Source organism: Castanea sativa, chromosome 8 (assembly GCF_040712315.1).
Source record: "Castanea sativa cultivar Marrone di Chiusa Pesio chromosome 8, ASM4071231v1".
Taxonomy (NCBI): domain Eukaryota; kingdom Viridiplantae; phylum Streptophyta; class Magnoliopsida; order Fagales; family Fagaceae; genus Castanea; species Castanea sativa.
In genome coordinates this window covers 40,561,801-40,580,545 of record NC_134020.1, presented here as the reverse complement: position 1 = coordinate 40,580,545, position 18,745 = coordinate 40,561,801, and the positions used below count along the sequence as shown (strand labels likewise).

The window sequence follows — 18,745 nt, the reverse complement described above, 5'->3', positions numbered from 1 at the left end:
TTAATCCAAATAACAACAAACATAAACCAAACAAGACAAACATAAACCAAACAAAAACAATACAAGACCAAACAACAAGTGAAAAATTTATTCAACAAAATTCTATTATAAAACAAAATGTTCAAATTTGTAGCTTATTCAACCTATTCAATAAAAATAATTTTTAATTTCATTTTTCCTTAAAAAATGATACAAAAAAAAATATTGTAATAATTTAAATTTCTTGGTAACCAGCTTTAATGAATAAAATTCCTAAAGCCACCACTAAAACTATACGAGTGGTCTCTTGTTAGTTTGTCACATAATAGGTTCAAGGAAGATCGCAGCTAAACTTTTTCCTTTTGTTACCTATAGGTCAAAGAATTTTAACCAAGATTAAAGCCCATATTATTATTGCTATTACTTATTAGCTAGCTATGCCTAGCATGCAGCCTAAAGAGTTAAATTTTTCTAAGAAGGAAAAATAAAAATTATCGCATTATTTTCAAAATTATTATTGCTCAGTACAACTTAACAGCATCATTCCTTCTTCACGGTTTTTGGCCTCTTTTATTTCTTTAGGGCTGAATGAAAACCATCCAATTGCCACTAAGGAAATAAACTGTAAACAAACAAAATGCTGCACTAACCTAGAATCCATGATTGAAGGTTTCAGCTCTTGAGTACTACAAAACCCTGGAGACCAATAACTTTGTTTTCCAAAGGGTGCGTTTGTACCTCCATTTCCCACAGCATTCAAGGAAGTCAAAAAGAAGGCATTACCAAAATTAAGGGCTATGAAACCACACACAAGCATAAACCTCAACAAAGTCAATGCACGAAGTGAAACAGAAATAAACTTAATAAGATGTCACATACAACAAGAATCATATTCTAAGCAATACAAAATGTAAAGATTTATGCTAATGGAATCATTGGAATGTCAAAATAGCAGTCAAAACAAATTTGATGCAGTGGAGAGAGCATAGAGAGCTCCCCTTCATTCCTTGCTCAGCCTAGGTCCCAGAATATATTCATTTTACATTTTTTTTTTTTTTAACAATTCCATGATACTAGAAAATTATGTAATGCATTGACCTCTAATATGATAAGTTTACATGGTCTATGCACTGAATTTATGGCATGCTGAAAAAAGCAAGTCTATTGCCTGCAAATTTGAAGCAAGTTTATTGCCAATATTGATCAATGACCCTAGGTAATCTTTCACCCTTTTTTTTTTTTTTTTAATTTCATGAAGTATATTCTCTTTTAAATTCTGTACAAGGTATCATAAAAGAAATTGCATCAAGGATTTGGAGACAGGTATATATAAAAAGGGTAAAGGACACCTAATATAACATGAAAATATTAAATAACTCTTCTAATTTTTTTTTTTTTTTAAAGTAAAGGTATTACCAAAGTTTCTAACAGCACTGCATAGAAATAGAAAAATCCAGGAATAGATAAATTAATTATTGTCTTGTAGCAATTTTTCTACTAAACTAAAGTTCAAAAAGCGAATCAAAAATCAAGAGTGTGATAAGCCAACCAAGGAGAGACTTAAGAATCTTGTCTCATTAAGTTATACTAAGGTGTATGCCAGATCTAAGTGGGATAATGATGTGACTTTACTAAACACTTCCATCAAAACTAAAGGATTCTAGTAAATGAAGTCCAGATCCTCTTAGTGGAATGCAAGGAAGACTAGAAAATGAATCAATCCAATTATGTCATCCATCTTTGACATTTCAAGACATGGCTGAAATTGGATTTCTAGTTCAATTAACATGTTCCTAAAATTTTATAAATAAATAGAAAACATGTTCCTAACATCAAATGTGCTACAATTAATGCACAATGTCAAAGATGCACGCAAGAGTGATGGGACATACAAGCATTACAAAAGCACACTCAAATGCTAAGGGCATGCAGCCATTAACTCAGTTTCTGTCTTAGGTGAAGCCTAACAAACAGCAAAGAAAATGGAATGCTGTAAACCTTTGCATAAAAGAATAATACAAAGAATGATAGAAAAGTTGCCAAGTTTTGAATTCTTGAAATCTTCTTGCAAATTTATGCTCCAAACTTACATTTGAAAACCACTTTTTCTTGCTTTGGTAGTTGCTCTTGAAAACAATTTAAAGATGAAATCATTGCATTATTTACCAAACCATGAACATGTCATTTACAAGTCCTCAATCCAACATGGAACTGATGATCAAAACTACCATATTTTACTGACGTTTATGTTTAGCTTCTGTCAGTTACTTAGCTTGTATTTGTGAAACAAAATAAGCATGAGAACCTAGTAGAAAAGCTTAATGCAGAGAAATCATTCGTGACAGAATACGCCAACTCAAATATCAGAAAAATGAGGGGAAGAAGGAATGAAATTCTCCTAGCTATATGTTGATTAGCATACAATAAATTCTCACTGTTTATTAGGATTAACTATCATATGATCAAAATTCAGAAAAACACGCTAAACTTCCCTCTTTCTTACAGTCGTAAAACAGTAAAAGTTAGATTAAATGCAACAAGTCACTCCTTAACAAAGTTCAGATTTAAAATCGACTATATAACAACCTAATGAGTTCATGAAGATTCATGAAATAAATAAGTTTTTTTAGTTAAGATCTATGAATGGGTATCGTACCTGCACTACTTTGGGGAACTAGGGACACACCCAAAATTATGAACCATTGACAAGCTATATTAGATAATTCCTCAGTGCCCTCTATCTTCCTCATTCACAAGGGGGGGAAATTGTTTTGTTACTTGAACCTACTGCCAGCATGGAATTTTACAAACAACAACAACAAGCCTTAGTAGCAAAATTTGGGATTGGCTATAGATCTGAACAGACTAGTCAAGGTAGGAACAATAGACTAAGAAGAATAAAGCTTGCTAATGCATCTTTCTTGTAACACTTTAAATTTTGTCAAATTGTGTGTATTTCTGTACTAGGAAGAGAATATATGTTTTTTGGAGTTATCCTACATGCAATTATCCAATAATCTTAGAATAAACAACATGCATGGACATAGGTGTGCACTGTTCCTAATAAAGCAAGAAAGGTAGGGCCTGTTCTTAATTAAACAGAAATTCCAAGCAAGCATTGAATGCCACAAATCTAGTGGAATAACATTATATAAGCATTGCCGAGATATAATGCAATCCACATGACAAAATCCTTCTTTTTATAATTCAATTTTCAGACATCGAAAGCAGACAGCATGTGAGGTGAAAAGAAAATCCAAGCAAGCATTGAATATGGACACCTCTTTGTTTAATCCAGATTAGTCAACATTTGTATGCTGTATCACAGCCAAAAGGTTTCAGTCACATACATCCATAGAATCTCAAGCAATACACCATAGCATCTCAAGGAATAAAGTATCATCAGAAGCCAGCCAAATAAACATCCGACAACAACCATCCTGGTAAGCACATAATAACATTATGGCTAAATTATATATGAAAAAGGTGTAAAATTAAAAACATCAAGATAAAAAAGAATTAATAAACAATTGTATAGATACTCAATATAATGAATAGTTCATACGTTAAGGCATACACTGAGGGGGACAAAGATAAACAAATAGCAAATTGAGCATAAGGCAGAATGAATTTCACCAATTAGTTTAATAACAAAAAGTATTGTGCAAGCGCTAAAGTAGTGCATTATAAGTCATCAACGAATCTAAGCAGTGACTAAAGAATTCTGCATCTATACCTACAAAAAATCTAGACAAAACCTGTGACACTAAGTTGCAATATGATAAAACAGATATTAAGGTTGGATAAGCGTCTGTTGAAATTCAAAGCTGAAAACATATCCATACAAGGATTAACAGCGGAAGCAGGTACATCATGCGCGTTCATGAATGCATGCAATTGCAAGTTTGTCCACACACTGCAGAAATGCCACAAGCAGTAATGTGGCTTGAAAAGGACATTCATGTAATGCTCTTTCATTGGCAACAAATGATGGTGACATCACAACTACTTATCATGCTAAAGTCTAAAGCGGCATCGTCATTATGATATCCACATTTACTTCTAGTTCATAATGAACCAAACAAACCAAACAGTAAAGAGAACTGGCGCAATGTTTACTGTTCAGTCTCAAGCATGAAAATATATGATTGAAAAAATATATAATAGGAAGGAAATACTTTATTAATGGGAAAAATTCTAGACCCAGGATAATTTGCTTATGTCTAACACATGAAATGCAAGGTATTCAAGCAAAGACAAAAATGGAAAACATACAAAGGTAAGGTAAAAAAACCATTATGTCTCTGAATGAGTAATACTTTACACTGTAGAATTCACCTTTAAAATATATTTATAATAAACTCCAAGATCAAAAAGAAATTTTGAAAAGGCAGCAACTACAGAAAAGCAAACAGATATTATTATATCACAAATTACTATGAACTAGTTAATACTTGGAACAAATTACTTAGTCTTTTATTATCCATTTTTAGTAAATTAATACACAAATTACTCTTAAAGTTAGCAAACGTAGTGTCACTAGCATATAATCATCCTCTCACTGTAATGACAAAGGTAAATAACTAAGGCCAGGAACAACAAAATCAAACCCCAAGAAAGTTTGAGAGCATGACATATGTTAATAAGATACAAAGACTAGAGAATAATTTAACAAACTCCTATCAATAATATTAGTAAACAAAAGAAGAATTAGCCTACAATGCCATTCCTTCCGAGTCTATATTGATAAACTACCATATACCCGGAATGTATTTCAATTTATTGGATTACCATAGCTTGATCCTCCAAGCAATCCTCCTCCGCCTGAGGGCGCATAAACATCAGTGGGATCGAGCATTGGGGATGATGAGGAAGCCCCATTTCTACCTCCATTACCACCATTACTATTACCACCACCACCACCTAAATGCAATTCAGATATATTAGGATACCCTTCTCTATTACTATTATTCTCAACCCCTTGATCATACAGAAACCCTTTAAACACATGGCCACCAATCTTCACAACTGCTTGATACGCAAACTCATCGTCTCCATCTTCCACTGCTGTCACTCGCACACACTTGAATACCGCTGGTGCACGTACTTGTCCAGGCAATGCCTCCTTAAAACTCACATCTGTGCATAATTCAACACAAACCCTACTCAAAATTCACTCACATCAACCCTAAACTATCAAAAACACCAAAAATATCAAAAGGGCATCTTTATTTATGATCGAAAGTGAGAGATAAGTAAAAAGTTCAAACCTTGGTGACTAGAACTAGTATCAAAGCTTCGCGGTGGAGTGGTATTAGAAGTAGAAGTATGAGAAGTTGTTGTGGTTTGCGAGGCAATAAGTCTAGGTTTCTTAGCACCAGAGGTAGACCCAGATGAGCCAGCTGCTACACCAGTAGCCCCAACCATGAGTTGGCGTTCCCTTCTCCGAGCCGCTGGTACCCACGTGCTTTTCACGTGTGTAGCACAATCAAAACCGCGACTTTTACAACAAGTCCTGCACCTTCTATGAGTACAATCTTTCTTAGCCTGGTTCCCACAGTCTTGACACGTAGTTGTAGAAGAAGATGTTGTATTCGACCCTCCAATCCCACCACCACTTTGCACTAAATTCCCACCTCCACCATGTTCAAGAATCGCTGGCTTCTTAAAATAATGCGCATGTTGTTGTTGTTGTTGCTGCTGCTGATTTTGCCAAAACTGAATTCCACCACCACCAATACCACCACCACTCCTATTCCTATTACTAAACATATTACTAGTATCATCATCAAGAGCTAGATTTTGAGTAGCACAAGGAGTGGCAGTGAGTAAAGGAATAACGCCAACGCCAACACCAACACCAAGTGCAGTAGCGGGGTTTGAAGAGTTGAATTGAGAGTGAGGATCAGAGAGCATGTTGCTTTGGTCATGGTGGTGGTGGTGATGGTGGTGATGATTAAGATTGTGGTGAAAAGAAGAGGCTGGAGTGGCCACAACAAAGACATCACGAAGACCAACCATAGGCATATCAGTTGGGGTTGGAGTGGCAAGGCCATAGTTGAGAGGCCTATTGGTGTTGGAGCCCGAAGACCACATGGGTCCGGTGGTGCTGGAGGGTCCAGGTGCGGTGGGACCAGCGTTGAAGCCAAGGGAGAGTTCATCCGGTGCAGCGGCGCGTGATGATGACGATGAAGCCACCCAGTCTGCAAAGGCTCCAGAATCTGAAGGTAACCTCCTTGTAGTAGCCACAACTGTTGATGCCGTTGTTACCAAATTTTTATAAAACTCTCGTTATTATTGTTATTTATAGAGAGAGAAGAAGAGAGCAGCGTTGGGGTTTTGAGCTCAATCTAGGAGTGTATCTATGTAGGTGTTATGTATGTAAAAAAGTGGGGTCTATCTCTTTCTCTGCAATTCTCTCAGAGAGTTTAAAAGAGAGTGGAGGGGACAGAAACTAAATAAAAAGGGTAATTTTTTTTGAGAGTGAGGGAGTTGGATCTTGTTTGTTTGTTGAGTGACTTTCTATTGTTAAATTTGTGAAGAAAGAAGAGACTTAAAAGAGAGAGAGAGAGAGAGAGAGAGAGAGAGAGAGAGAGCACTGCTAAGTTCTGCTGTTGCTGTTTTTCTGTTTCTGCTGCTTCTGGCTACGGCTCTGAGACTAGTAAATACTGTCACTTTGGCTTTTGTGAGGGAAAAAAGTTGGGGTTTTGAGAAGGAGATATGAGTAAAGAGTGAGTTTTGAGAGGAAGGTGGGGAGGGTGGGGGGCCAGAGAGAGCAGAAGAGAGCAGTGAATGAGTGAGTAAGTAAGAGAGATCAAGGAGATACAATAAAAATGCAATAACGACCTTTCTGAGTGAGTGAGTGTATTTTTTGAATTTTTTTTTTCCTCTCTGCTTGCTTCTGTTATTGTTGTTGCCGACCTTTCTCTCTCATCATCATCGTCATCATCTTCTCCTTCCGTTCTTCTCTGAGCTTTTTCTCTCTCAAACTCTATATGGTTTCCCTAGAAAGCGAAAACTGAGAGGTGGGTTCCTCTCTACCTCTCACTCTCACACTCACACTCACACTCTCTCTTCTCTCTTTTGTGTTTCTCTCTCACTATATGGTTTCCTGGAAAGCGAAAACTTGAGGTGGGTTCCTTTCTCTATCTATCTCTATCTCTATCTCTATCTCTCTCCAATAATCACACTAACTATAGTAGAGTTGAGAGAGTGTATAAAGACTTTTGTTCTTTAGTTTTTGTAAATTTATGGCCCCTCTCCAATGTGACATGACATATCTCATTCATTTAAGCAAAACCATCTTTTTACTGTGTCTGTGTGTGTGTTATTCCTTACCTTTTCGAAAGCGCGTGGAGGTGTGTTTTATATGTGTATTTGTGTGTGTGACTGTGACTCTCTGAGTCTTCCCAAATCACACATTCAAGGTCCCACCCCATGATTTGCTTCAGTCAGGCGCGTGTACAATACTTGCATTAATCACACAAATTTGATTTTTATTTTTTCATTGATTAAACGTGGAGTCCAAGTAGGCCTCCTTCTATAAGTCCCCATATCTATCTGTTTTGTCGATTAGATTGCATTTGTCATGTGAGGAAATGGGTGAACATTTGTCAGACAATCTTTATTTTTATGTTTATTTTTCCTCCGAATGAAGACAATCTTTCATTGAATAGAAGAACACAGATCAAATACCAACATTTTATTTGTTGCAGTGTATAAAACTAGCAGAATATCTTTAAGTTGGTCAAATTTTAATGGTTATTTTGCGTGTATCAAAACATTAGTTAGTAGGTGCTGCCAGGTGGGTGGTCAAGTTTTTATTTGCAGAGTTTGGAAATCAAATTTTAATACCATCTAGTGCTTGACCATTTTAACTGAATATAACATGAAAATGAAAGGGCACAGGAGTGATTCAAGTGAATTGGTAAATTGTGCTTTTGTGTTTGTCTTTCTCTATATTATTTATATATATACTTCTAATATAATTGGTAAATTGTGTTGATACTCCATTCTGCTTTTGATGAATACATGGTAGTATGGTACATTATGTGGTTCAAGTTGCTGATATTACATCTGTAATTCTCAAGCATTTGTTGGATAAAACATAAAAGCAGTGATTGATAGGACTTTTTGTGACTCTCTTAAACTGCTTCTCGAAACCATTGTAGTTTTTCTTGTTCTTTTTAGATGAAACCACCAGGGTCATTGAGACTGAAAGGACTGCTGCAGCTTTGACAGAATGCACTTGAGGACTACATTGCATATGCCTGGACATGGTTCCCTGAATTTGTGAAGCCTTGATTGTTTCGTCTTAGTATAGATTCTTTTCTGTTGCCCTAATAACAGGTATCAAAGTTTATAGATCAACTTTGGGGGGTTTTCTTTGTATATTTTAGATTAGGTTACCAGAAGGATTTAAATTGCAAAACCAGTCAACTGGTCTTTATCAGCAATGGTATGTGGTACATGTACTTACCTACTTATAACATCTTTCTTATGAACATGTACTCATAACATCTTCTCTCTTTTTCTTTTTTTTTATGAACATGTACATGGACTTATAACATGGTGCACAAAGTGAAAGTAGACAGCATACGTACAGTAACCTTTTCATAGTCCGGATAGGGATAGTTTCTTTTGTAATAAACTACCACCACATGTACTAAAAGTTTAAACTCTTCCCCAATTTACACACTTTAAAATTCATACTATTAGAGGATTATTTAGAAGATTAGAAGATTAGGGATAGGATATAATATTAGAAGATTATTTACACACATTTAAATTCATACTATAAAAAGAATTGATCCAGCCCTTCACATGGTCTAATTAGTAGTTATTCATCTGCCAACATTCCTGGTCTTAACAAATATTGCACCAATGCTCGGATTCTAATTGTTGCCCTGTGATTTCTTTTTGAGAACTAATATAAGTGCACCACAAAGTCATGACAGTGTATACGTAAGTTTTGCACAAGAGCAAGGCTTGGGGAAAAGAAAAACAACAGTTATGGTTTATGTTACCATATTTGACTAAATGTGAGAACCACCGAATTTAACAATGGTAATGATTTTGACCCCAAATTAATTCTAGCTTGGTCGATTTTAGGATAATTCAACAATTTAGTCCAAATAAAAGTGATTAACAAATTAGACTAAGCATGATGATAATATAGGTGTGTAAATAAACGGTCCACAAAAAATCAAACCACAAGGTAACACGTGTTATCGAAGAGGAAAAACTAAGAAGTAGGTAGAAAAACCTCTTCATGACCTCAAAGCTAGAAAAGTCCACTCGCAAATATGTACTCAAGTCTTCTAAGTTCCTGTTAGCATCCGACTCTGAGTCCTTTTCCCTACTCTAGCATCCGGATCCATAATTAAGCTTCAATTGCAATTTCAAACCACTGTGGCTGATTCAGGTTGATCCAATTGTTAGGTTCTAAGACTTTAGGAACTAAATGTATTAGAACTTCACTTTGTATATGTTGGCAAACCATGATCAAAAAAATAAGTCTAGGTTTAGGCTTGCTCAAAGTTTGGTTAAGTGTAAGTTTGGGATTGAGTAATTGCAGGAAATTATTGATTAAATTCTGTAAGGCTCGATCCATCGAAAATTAGGCTCAAACGATTGAAAATCGTAGAACAAAAATTTTCTACAGTATTTTCAAACCAACCTAAACCCATATGAAGCATTAAGTGTTTCACTCCAAGTATAAAAGGAAAAATCCTAGCCACGTTTTTAGTGTCTTTTGTTGAGTTATGTGTTGAATCTTTTATGATATCTGAGAGGTGTTTACCTTCATACACATACATAGAGCTATCAAGATCAAAATTTGCATCAAGAACTTGATGGTGAATTCAGTTGCTGCATAAAGAACTTTCAAGAAGATCCAAAACCTTTGAGAGGTGTCTCAAAGTCACAAGAAGGAGAACTTGTGGTTGCTGCAGATCAAGGAAAGAAGTAGTACGTGGATTCGAAGTTATCATGTGGTTGTGGTAGTAAGTTTTTCTACACGAGATAACAATAGGATGCTAATGGTCTAAGTCTTATTATACAAACTTCAATTCTTTCACAGTGAATCTGTTTTTACCTTGAGGATAGCTAGGTTGAATCCTCCCCAGGTTTTTTACCAGTTAAGTTTTCCTGGGTCATCAGATCTTTGTATTTTTTATTTTCCGCTGCTTTACTGTTTGTGATTAACTTAATCTTGAATAACAATCTTGTTAATCAACTTAGTGTAATATTAGGTTAAACATATTCTGGTAAGGAGTCTAAACTTAACACCAATAACTTCCAAATACCAATCAACACCAACGACTATGAGGTCAAATTGGATGCGATGGTTCTAACCACTTCTCATTGAATTTGGCAATAGAGAGAGGAAGACTATAGAGATATTGATGAGGATGTTTCTCTAGAGTTTAGGGACTCTCTCTTACTCTTCATATAGGAATTGGGTGTATAAAATTTGTGGGAAATGAGAGTATAAATATTAAATAGTGAAGGACTAGGCTAGAATATGAGAAAGAAAATAACAAAATTCTCTCAATTCATACATTTTGGACGTGTGAAACGGGAGGCAAGGAAAGAGAGGCGAAACCACAAATCAATTGTTTTTCAAATTTGAATCTCATATCACAAATTTGCCTCACATAGTCACATGTTAGTTTTGTACATGTGAAATTATGCATTCTTCAACTCCACTTCAATACATGCACACTCCAACTTACTAACTCAATTAAAACTTAAATACCCACAAAAACAAAATACACTCAACTAGAATGAACTGGATACAAGAAAATTTGACACAAAATTAGCCAGCAATCTAAGATTCAAACAAAATAGTTACATTTTTTATTTTTTTGAAATTAGCAGATGTTTACTAAGGTGATGAAGTTAAACTATGCCCCTATCATATACGCCTTATTTACATTAAATATTTTACGCATTGAACCTCAAAGGTTGAGGAGGGGGGGTTGAATAGAAAATTGTTAAAATATATAATTAAATGATTAAATTTACTATTTTACTTCCTTATAATATTGTAGAAAAATCAAATTAGTGCCAAAGGTTTAGGTGCATTGATCTCGTTGAATGAAATGAAAACTCAAAGTTTTTTTTTTTTTTTGGCCCCTTCCAACTTTTAAGTGTAAAATGGGTGGGGAGGGAGTTTCGAACATCCAAGCAACTCCACAAAAGGAGATCAAATGTTATTAGATCAAAAGTTCATTGGCAAGATCACCATGTTATAGTGGTATTTGGGTACCAAATTGACAATCTAGAATGTGTAATAATATGTGTCATTCTTTACAAACACTAGGAAAATATAAATAAGAAAGAACTCAAAATCTAGGATCTTCGTACATCATAAGCCAACTTGGTGTCATACCTAAACAAAATCTACACAAATGTTAATTTTGGATCTCTCCCTGCTGTCCCATGCTTATACTTTCGTCACCAGCCTCCCTGAAAAGACACCAAAATCATATTAACATATCTCCTCTTTTTGTATTTGTTGCAATACCCACATTTCTAAATTTTTAGACATTACATACAACACACAATGCACCATAAGTAAAGATTGAATGCAAAAGAGAAACTAAAATATTAAGGAAAAAAAATAGACAAAAGTATGATGTATGTCATAGTGATGGCAGCATAGTACAAAGACCATCACAATTACATGTTCTTGAAAGCTACTAGCAATGATAGCAAACAAAATAAAAATAATAAAAAAGGAAAGTGATCAAAAGGCAGAGGATATAAAAAATGATAGCAAGCCAAGTGATCAACTAAATATAGGAATGCTAGAAATTGGACAAGATAGCAATATTTTAAAAGGAATACAGGAAAATAATCAAGAGAAATGGGAAAGATATGGAGGATATCAAAACCTTCACACTAAGGGAACTTCTTGGTGGTGAGTGGTGACATGAAAACACTAGGTGGGCATCCTAATTAGTACCTGGCTTTAACCCTTATCACCTGTCCTTAGCCCTCACTCCAAATCCACACAAAACTTTCTCTAGGTTATTAATAAACCTTTGTCTACATGTCTTCTATTTATTTATTTTTGAAACCTAGAACCAACATGAAGACCAATCATTGAGGATTTGAGCAACTCTTGTAGGTTACTTACCAGCCAAAAAAAGTGTAGGACCCAATAGATGGGCTTTTGCAAAATGAACTGATGTGAATTGAAATAAGATTCGAAAACACGATCTCTTGTTCTGAATCTTTTGATAATAACACTGTATATCACCACTCCTTTGAGTTGATAGGAAGGTGATAAATTAATCATTTAATTTTTATTATTACATTTTGAAAATATTTCCTACTCAGGTGCATTGGATGTTAAAGCAGATGGAGTGGCGTGTTAGAATGAAGATAATTGACTTTTTTGAACATGTTTAAGTAAAATTATTTGTATTTGTTTGAACAATGTGCAAAAATTTTAGGTTACTCTAGGTCAAGAGGAAATATTCTACCTTGTTCAACTTGGAATTATTCTTTGAACCACACAAAATCTGTGGGTAGACAGGGTTATATATATATATGCAAGAGATGAATTTGTGAGACATTTATACTTACTGCATTTTATATAAATACTTAATTTTTTTAGGTGTAACATTGTTAAACAACTTATTTTTCAAAAAAACTAAAAAATAAGTTATAGCTAACTAATACTTATATCTATAAGAAGCATTAGAGGGAGGGTAACCTTCCAATAGACTATTTGCGGAAAAGAAAATTCCCAATTGTCCTCATGCCCCTCAAGCAACAAAGATCATTAATTCACGGGTTATATATGTATATATGTTTGTTTGTTTATTTATGCCACTCAAGCCTAAGTGACAAAATTTGATGGGAAACTTTGGCAAAGTATTTGAAGTTCATAGCACATGAAAGAGCAAAAGAAAAGCAATTCGCATTGTTTTACCCCTTACCCCAAGCCTTTTGCTTGTCCCTTGGGGCCACACAAGTCTCATCCTTGGTCCCTTATACTAGGATTCATTCAATGAATTTCTTCAATTTTTTCTTCCAAAAGAGAGAGACATCTTGTAAGCTTGTGTGGAAGTTCCTCTTTTTCAAAGCACGCCCACATAACCCTCTCTCTCTCTCTCTCTCTCTCTCTCTCTCTCTCAGACACAAACGTGTTGGTAGATATGGAAAGCACTTCTTTAGTCCCACATTTAGGTGTATTTTAGATATGAAAGGCACTCACTCACCTTATTCTTAACAGGCTTAAAGTGCTCTTTAGTTAACGTCAAGCCCTTGTTCTTGCAAGTATTATTGCACTCATGAGGAATCATTTTTCTTAACTGGCTTTTGAGGAAGCAAAAGAAAAGGATCACTTAGTGCTGTTGATTTTTGGGGTTTTGGTTTCTCAGATCATAGTATTAGAAAGCCAAAACTCTTTTCTATATATTTTTTTTTGTTGGCATAAATAAGTGTCCACTACTTTATTTTATATTATTTTTAGTAATCGTGCTTCCAATTTCTGTTTTTTTCTTTTTTTGTTGTAGTGTTTTTCGTTTTCCATTACGCACGTCTTTATATTCATACCGTGTCCTAGCACATAGTATCTTCATTTTTTAATTAAATCATATAAAAAGTTAAAAGCAACATCATTTAATAATTACTATTCATTGTGGATTTATTGGTTAAACATTTACTACCCTTGTATTGGTACATATCCAAAGCCCTAGTAGGAGCTAACCACCAAGGGTTTGCTTCCACTTGGCAGTCCTTTGAAACATCATCTTCACCAAATTTTTTATCGTATGATTAAATAGTGGGCTACACAAGGAAGCCCTCTACCACTCTTCTCTTTGACTTTAACTTTTAGGGATTGAGTCCAAAACTTTTGGAAATAGCACCATCTTTACTTCACTTGAAAATTGAAATAAAGAACCATTTTCCAAACTGTTGCCTTATTGAAAGAAGTAAGATAGCAGTTAGAGAATCCTCCACTTTAAACTCTTAAACCAAATTTTTTCTTGCAATTTCTACTAAATATCCTTAAATTTTGTTTGTTAACTCTATCAAAAATTTATTCTATAGTTTTCAAGGCATAAGAAAGCAATTTGCTCCTCTCTTTTTTGTACTTATTTGTTAATGTTGATTTGTAGTAGATTCCAAAAAAAAAAAACATTCTTCCTTATAAATAATTTAGAATGAGAATTGTTCAAACCCTTCAATTTATTAGGCATTCTAAATTTTCATTCTTGTGGAAAAATCAATTGGGCCCACAAACAAACTCGTCGAGGCAATCTAAAGAATCTTTTCCTCCTATTCACCTCTTCCCCTCGTTTCTTTTTTCTTTTTTTGACATCTTCCTCATCTTCTCCCTCATCTTTCATCGTGGATGTAACCATATCAATTGATCAACACACATTGCCTTTCAAAGGATATGTTCATAGTAAAATTTGTATGACTATATGAACTTTACTGATTTGAATATCATTCTCATCTATAATTCTTTAAAATTCGGCCTCGTTTTAGAAACTTCTTATTTTATCTTTATAAATAGAAATAAAAATAAAATAAAAAAAAGTTTAATTTTGTTTTTTTTAACCTAATGAAGTATTTACAATTCCTTAGTGGTTTTAATTGCTTTGGCGGAAATTTTTGCATTTTGTATGTTTGGTATATTGAAACATACATATTGGGTTTACGAAAAATAAATGTAATACTGCAAAAAATTGTTTTCATATATATATATATATATATATATATAACTTTTATCATTTGAGCTCACAAATGTCCCAAATAATAATAATAATTTTTCCACGTGGAGTTTGTTTTTATGAATGAAAATTTTTGTTCATATAATTAATATTTCTCAAAATCAATTATATTTCCAGAAAATCCTTCCTAGAAAACCAGTCATTTTCTTAAGGGAAAGGGGGGGGGGGGGGGATGCAAATACCTAAATAATCCTCAGAGATTTTTAATTCATCACACATGCAAGACAATACCATAATAATTGTAAGAAATTTCATTAAATAAAATAAGAGAAATGTCAACCAATACCTTAGGAAATTGGTTTAAAAGCTATTTTAAAAAAAAATTTATTGGGAGAATGATAAAATAATAAATGTTGTTGACAGCTTTTTATGTGTCTCATGAAAATAGTGTCAAAATTTTCTTATAATGGTCTATTAACAATTGTTGTAAGGGCATTGTAGGGTCCATGAGCCCAGGATTACGTGTTAGGTTGGCCCAAGAGTGTTTGTTGAGCTAAAGGCCCAATCTGAGGACGCTGAATGGTCCGAGGATGTAAAAACGTCAACCCACTAAGCAGTACTAATATGCAAAGAAGTGATATTTGGTCAAGTATATCCACGGATGTGGTCCGAGGAAGAATATATCATCGGCTTTAGTAGAAGAAGGGCTGGTTAACGTCCACAAACAATATTCTAAAAGATCCTTAGGTAAAGGTAAGCATGATAGATGTACAAGATAAGAAGAAGGACAATGAAATATCTAAGATAAAGCTGTTACTACCGCATTGAATGCTCTGCAACTACTTCTCTAACCTCATTAATAGGGAAGTGGTGCCTGAGCATCAGGGTTCAGCCTTACAGCTGCCTCCAAAGATTTCAGGAGAGGTGGATGGGACAAGTATCTAAATCAGAAATCTGATCCATACGTGGAAGATGGGGAGAAGAAGGTGGATGATATAAAAGGAAAATGAGGACGTTCAGGAGGAGGGAGAAAAAGAAGAAAGAAAAACACTGTACACATTAATACCCATAACTGTAATCTATTGTTGAAAGAGGGAGAGATAACACAAATCATTCTCAGCTTGTGTTCGAGGATAAATTCTATTACTTAAACAGTTCATTATGTGTGACATAGCAATCTAGTCCATCATATTTGTCATACAACATCACTAAAACCTAGATTTCAAGCTCACTCTCTACAAATTTCATTGTATTGAGCTTTTTGGACCTATCCCCTTCTTACTGTTGGGTTTGGATGCAAATTGTGACCTTATAGGCATCATTAACATTACCTCATAAAAAAACATTATGAGTATTGTTTTTATATTATTAAGTTAACATAAGATTTTGAATCAATCTTCATAAAAAAATTTGAATTAATGACCTTATCATTTAGTCTCTTAATGAGGGAGATGGTGTTATTTGAACCATAACATAACTCAGAGGTCCCACTATACTTTTTTTTTGCTACTATTTATGGGCCTTATTACACTTTTTAGTACTATTCACGAGGCCCTATTGTACTATTTCACCTAATTTTTCCTTTATCTACAATATTTTCAGTAAAAAGTTTTCAGTTTCAATAAAATAAGTGGATTCTAAACTGACCCTTACTCTCTTTAATGAAGAAAATGGTGTTGTTTGAACCATAACACAACTCAAAGGTCCCATTGTACTTTTTTTTGCTACTATTCATGGGTCTTATTACACTTTTTTGTACAATTCATAAGACCCTATTGTATTATTTCAGCTAACTTTTACTTTTATCTACAATATTTTCAGTAAAAAGTTTTCAATTTCAGTAAAATAAGTGAATTCTAAACAAACTCTTACTTTCTTTAATAAGGAAAATGGTGTTGTTTGAACCATAACATAACTCATTAGTGAAGCGAGATGTTCCACACATATATGACTTACTTTTGTGCTATCTTGGCATGTACACTCCTTCTCTATTGAGGCGATCAAAGATTAGGGGAATAAATGTTCCACCATGCTTCCTTTTTCTCTAGTTAATGAGGAAATTTAACACCAACTAAACAAATCGCAAACAGTAATCACAGATTAATCATGCTATACCCTTCACAAAATTCTTACAGATTTAGGTAACTAAAATATATATACAAAGGAAATTAAAGTAACACAAATTTGAAAGCAAAGTTGGAAGTCCTACGAAGAATTGGGAAATGCAAAGAATTGAATTCTAGATTTTACTTTCGGAAAAGGGGGGTAAATATATATAAAAGATAGAAACCAAAAGAGCCATATAGATGTTGACACATAAAAAAGGAAGCCAGCTTGCCTATCACGGTCATCCCTAGTCACATCACACGTTAAGTCCAAAATGTCAAACAAATTCTTATCACCGTCCAATCCCTGCTCATCGTTGACCAATGCACAGTATCCTCAGACAATCAAAGAAAGAATCCAGAATTATTACTCACTACACTACACACTTCTCGGGATAAGTGGGACGTTCTTGATCTCTTGCCATTTTGGAAGGGAATTTGATATGTTCCACGATCGAGTCATGTTTGTGCACCCCAAAGGGTCCAAATGTACTAGGGATGGAACGCATCATGTGAGATCACTAGGTTAGGGTGAGTCCAAAAACATTTACCTCTTTTGATAGAAATTGGCATATCAGGCTATCAGCCTCTTTAAAAATTATTTAACCCTTAGCAAATTGATTGTAAATGATTGTGAGAAGTTGGATTCTTTGGTTTTGAAGGACTGCAAAAGTCATGATGGATCGATAGTTGGTTATTGTCTTCACAAACACTAAAAGAGATCATTGTCAAAAAATAGTTTATCTTGACGGGTTCACATATTTTGATGATAAAGTTAGCTTTGATTTTTAAGAATAATAATTGAACTTTTTTAGTAAGAATGTACATTCGACTCACCAAATCAATAAGATTGATTCATCCTAACCTAACCCGACACTTTGAGTTGGTTTTCATGGGTTGGTTGGTTGGGATGCTAGATTTGAATTTTGTTGAATCTTGAGTTAGGTTAGATTTGAACTAATAATTTTTTCAACTTATATCCATGGGAACCTAGCATTACCACTTGTTTGAGAGACAAACACTTAGGGAAGACTCATTGAGTAGTTAATATAACATATAAAAAATCACTCAACTCAAAAGGCCTAAGGCTTAAGCTCTAAGCCCTAATAGAAATGAGCTTAAGTATGTTAACCCAAAAGGTCTAAACTTAAACCTTAATGGGAATGAGCTCAACTATGTTATTGAACACTAATTTTTCTCATCATTTTTCAATATAAGACTTCATTCATACCTATACACCCAACAATTAGTATATAACAAAAGTGGAGATGGTTATTGTTCCATACAACCGACGCTTCCTTTAGGCAAATAATCTAATGACGTGGTGAGACCGACGGAATAGACTCCCTTGGTTAAATAATAGTAATATGCTGTTGTTAGCGACTTTAATTGGTCTCGTTCTTTGTGCCATTGAGGTCTATCTTTAGAAATATAATGTTTTTCTTATTGTAAACAGTAAACTGATATGTTCTACCATTTAAGGATTTTCTCAATGTTCCTAAATTAGTTGTGTTCCTTTAGTCGTACGAAAAACATTCATGTTGGTTTGATGGCTTCGCTTAGCACTTCCTTTCTATTTCTACCATACACAGACTAAAATATAGAATAATGGAAATTACAAACTGATAAAAAAAAAAGGCATAGAAATTTGTGGTTATGCGCTACCATAGGCATGGACCTACTACTCCACGAAACAACCAACTTTCTATCAGCATCTTCAATTTTAATTTTTCCCTCTTGAATTTATTTTAATACTTCACATGATTTCCCCAGTCTCTCACGTTTCTGACTTTTATATAGAATGAAATTTTCAAACTCTTTCTTTCTTTCTCTATCTAGGATTTCTAATTAATAAGGTATTGTTCAAGACAACTTCTATGGTAAATTGGGGGTATTTAAGTCACCATTACTTGGTTATTTTACTGAGGTTTAGGTAAAGTAACTATAATTTGGAGAAAAAAAGAG

General features: G+C 34.2%; 1 protein-coding gene across 1 annotated transcript; it reads right to left on the bottom strand.

Annotated features, from left to right (window-relative positions):
* Positions 1-4,433: 4,433 nt before the first annotated feature.
* On the bottom strand, positions 4,434-7,077 carry LOC142607704 (uncharacterized). The gene is made up of 2 exons (XM_075779295.1): positions 5,250-7,077; positions 4,434-5,118 (listed from the first exon to the last, which is right to left on the bottom strand). Exons 1-2 carry the CDS (start codon positions 6,073-6,075, stop codon positions 4,754-4,756), a joined length of 1,191 nt encoding a protein of 396 aa, XP_075635410.1. The 5' UTR covers positions 6,076-7,077; the 3' UTR covers positions 4,434-4,753.
* Between the last annotated feature and the right edge of the window lie 11,668 nt (positions 7,078-18,745).

Bases quoted from the DNA above. Each gene is read 5' to 3' on its own strand.
- LOC142607704 (XM_075779295.1), bottom strand. From the start codon at position 6,075: ATGTGGTCTTCGGGCTCCAACACCAATAGGCCTCTCAACTATGGCCTT. The intron at 5,119-5,249 runs GTTTGAACTTTT...AATTATGCACAG, and splicing joins TACTAGTTCTAGTCACCAAG to ATGTGAGTTTTAAGGAGGCA.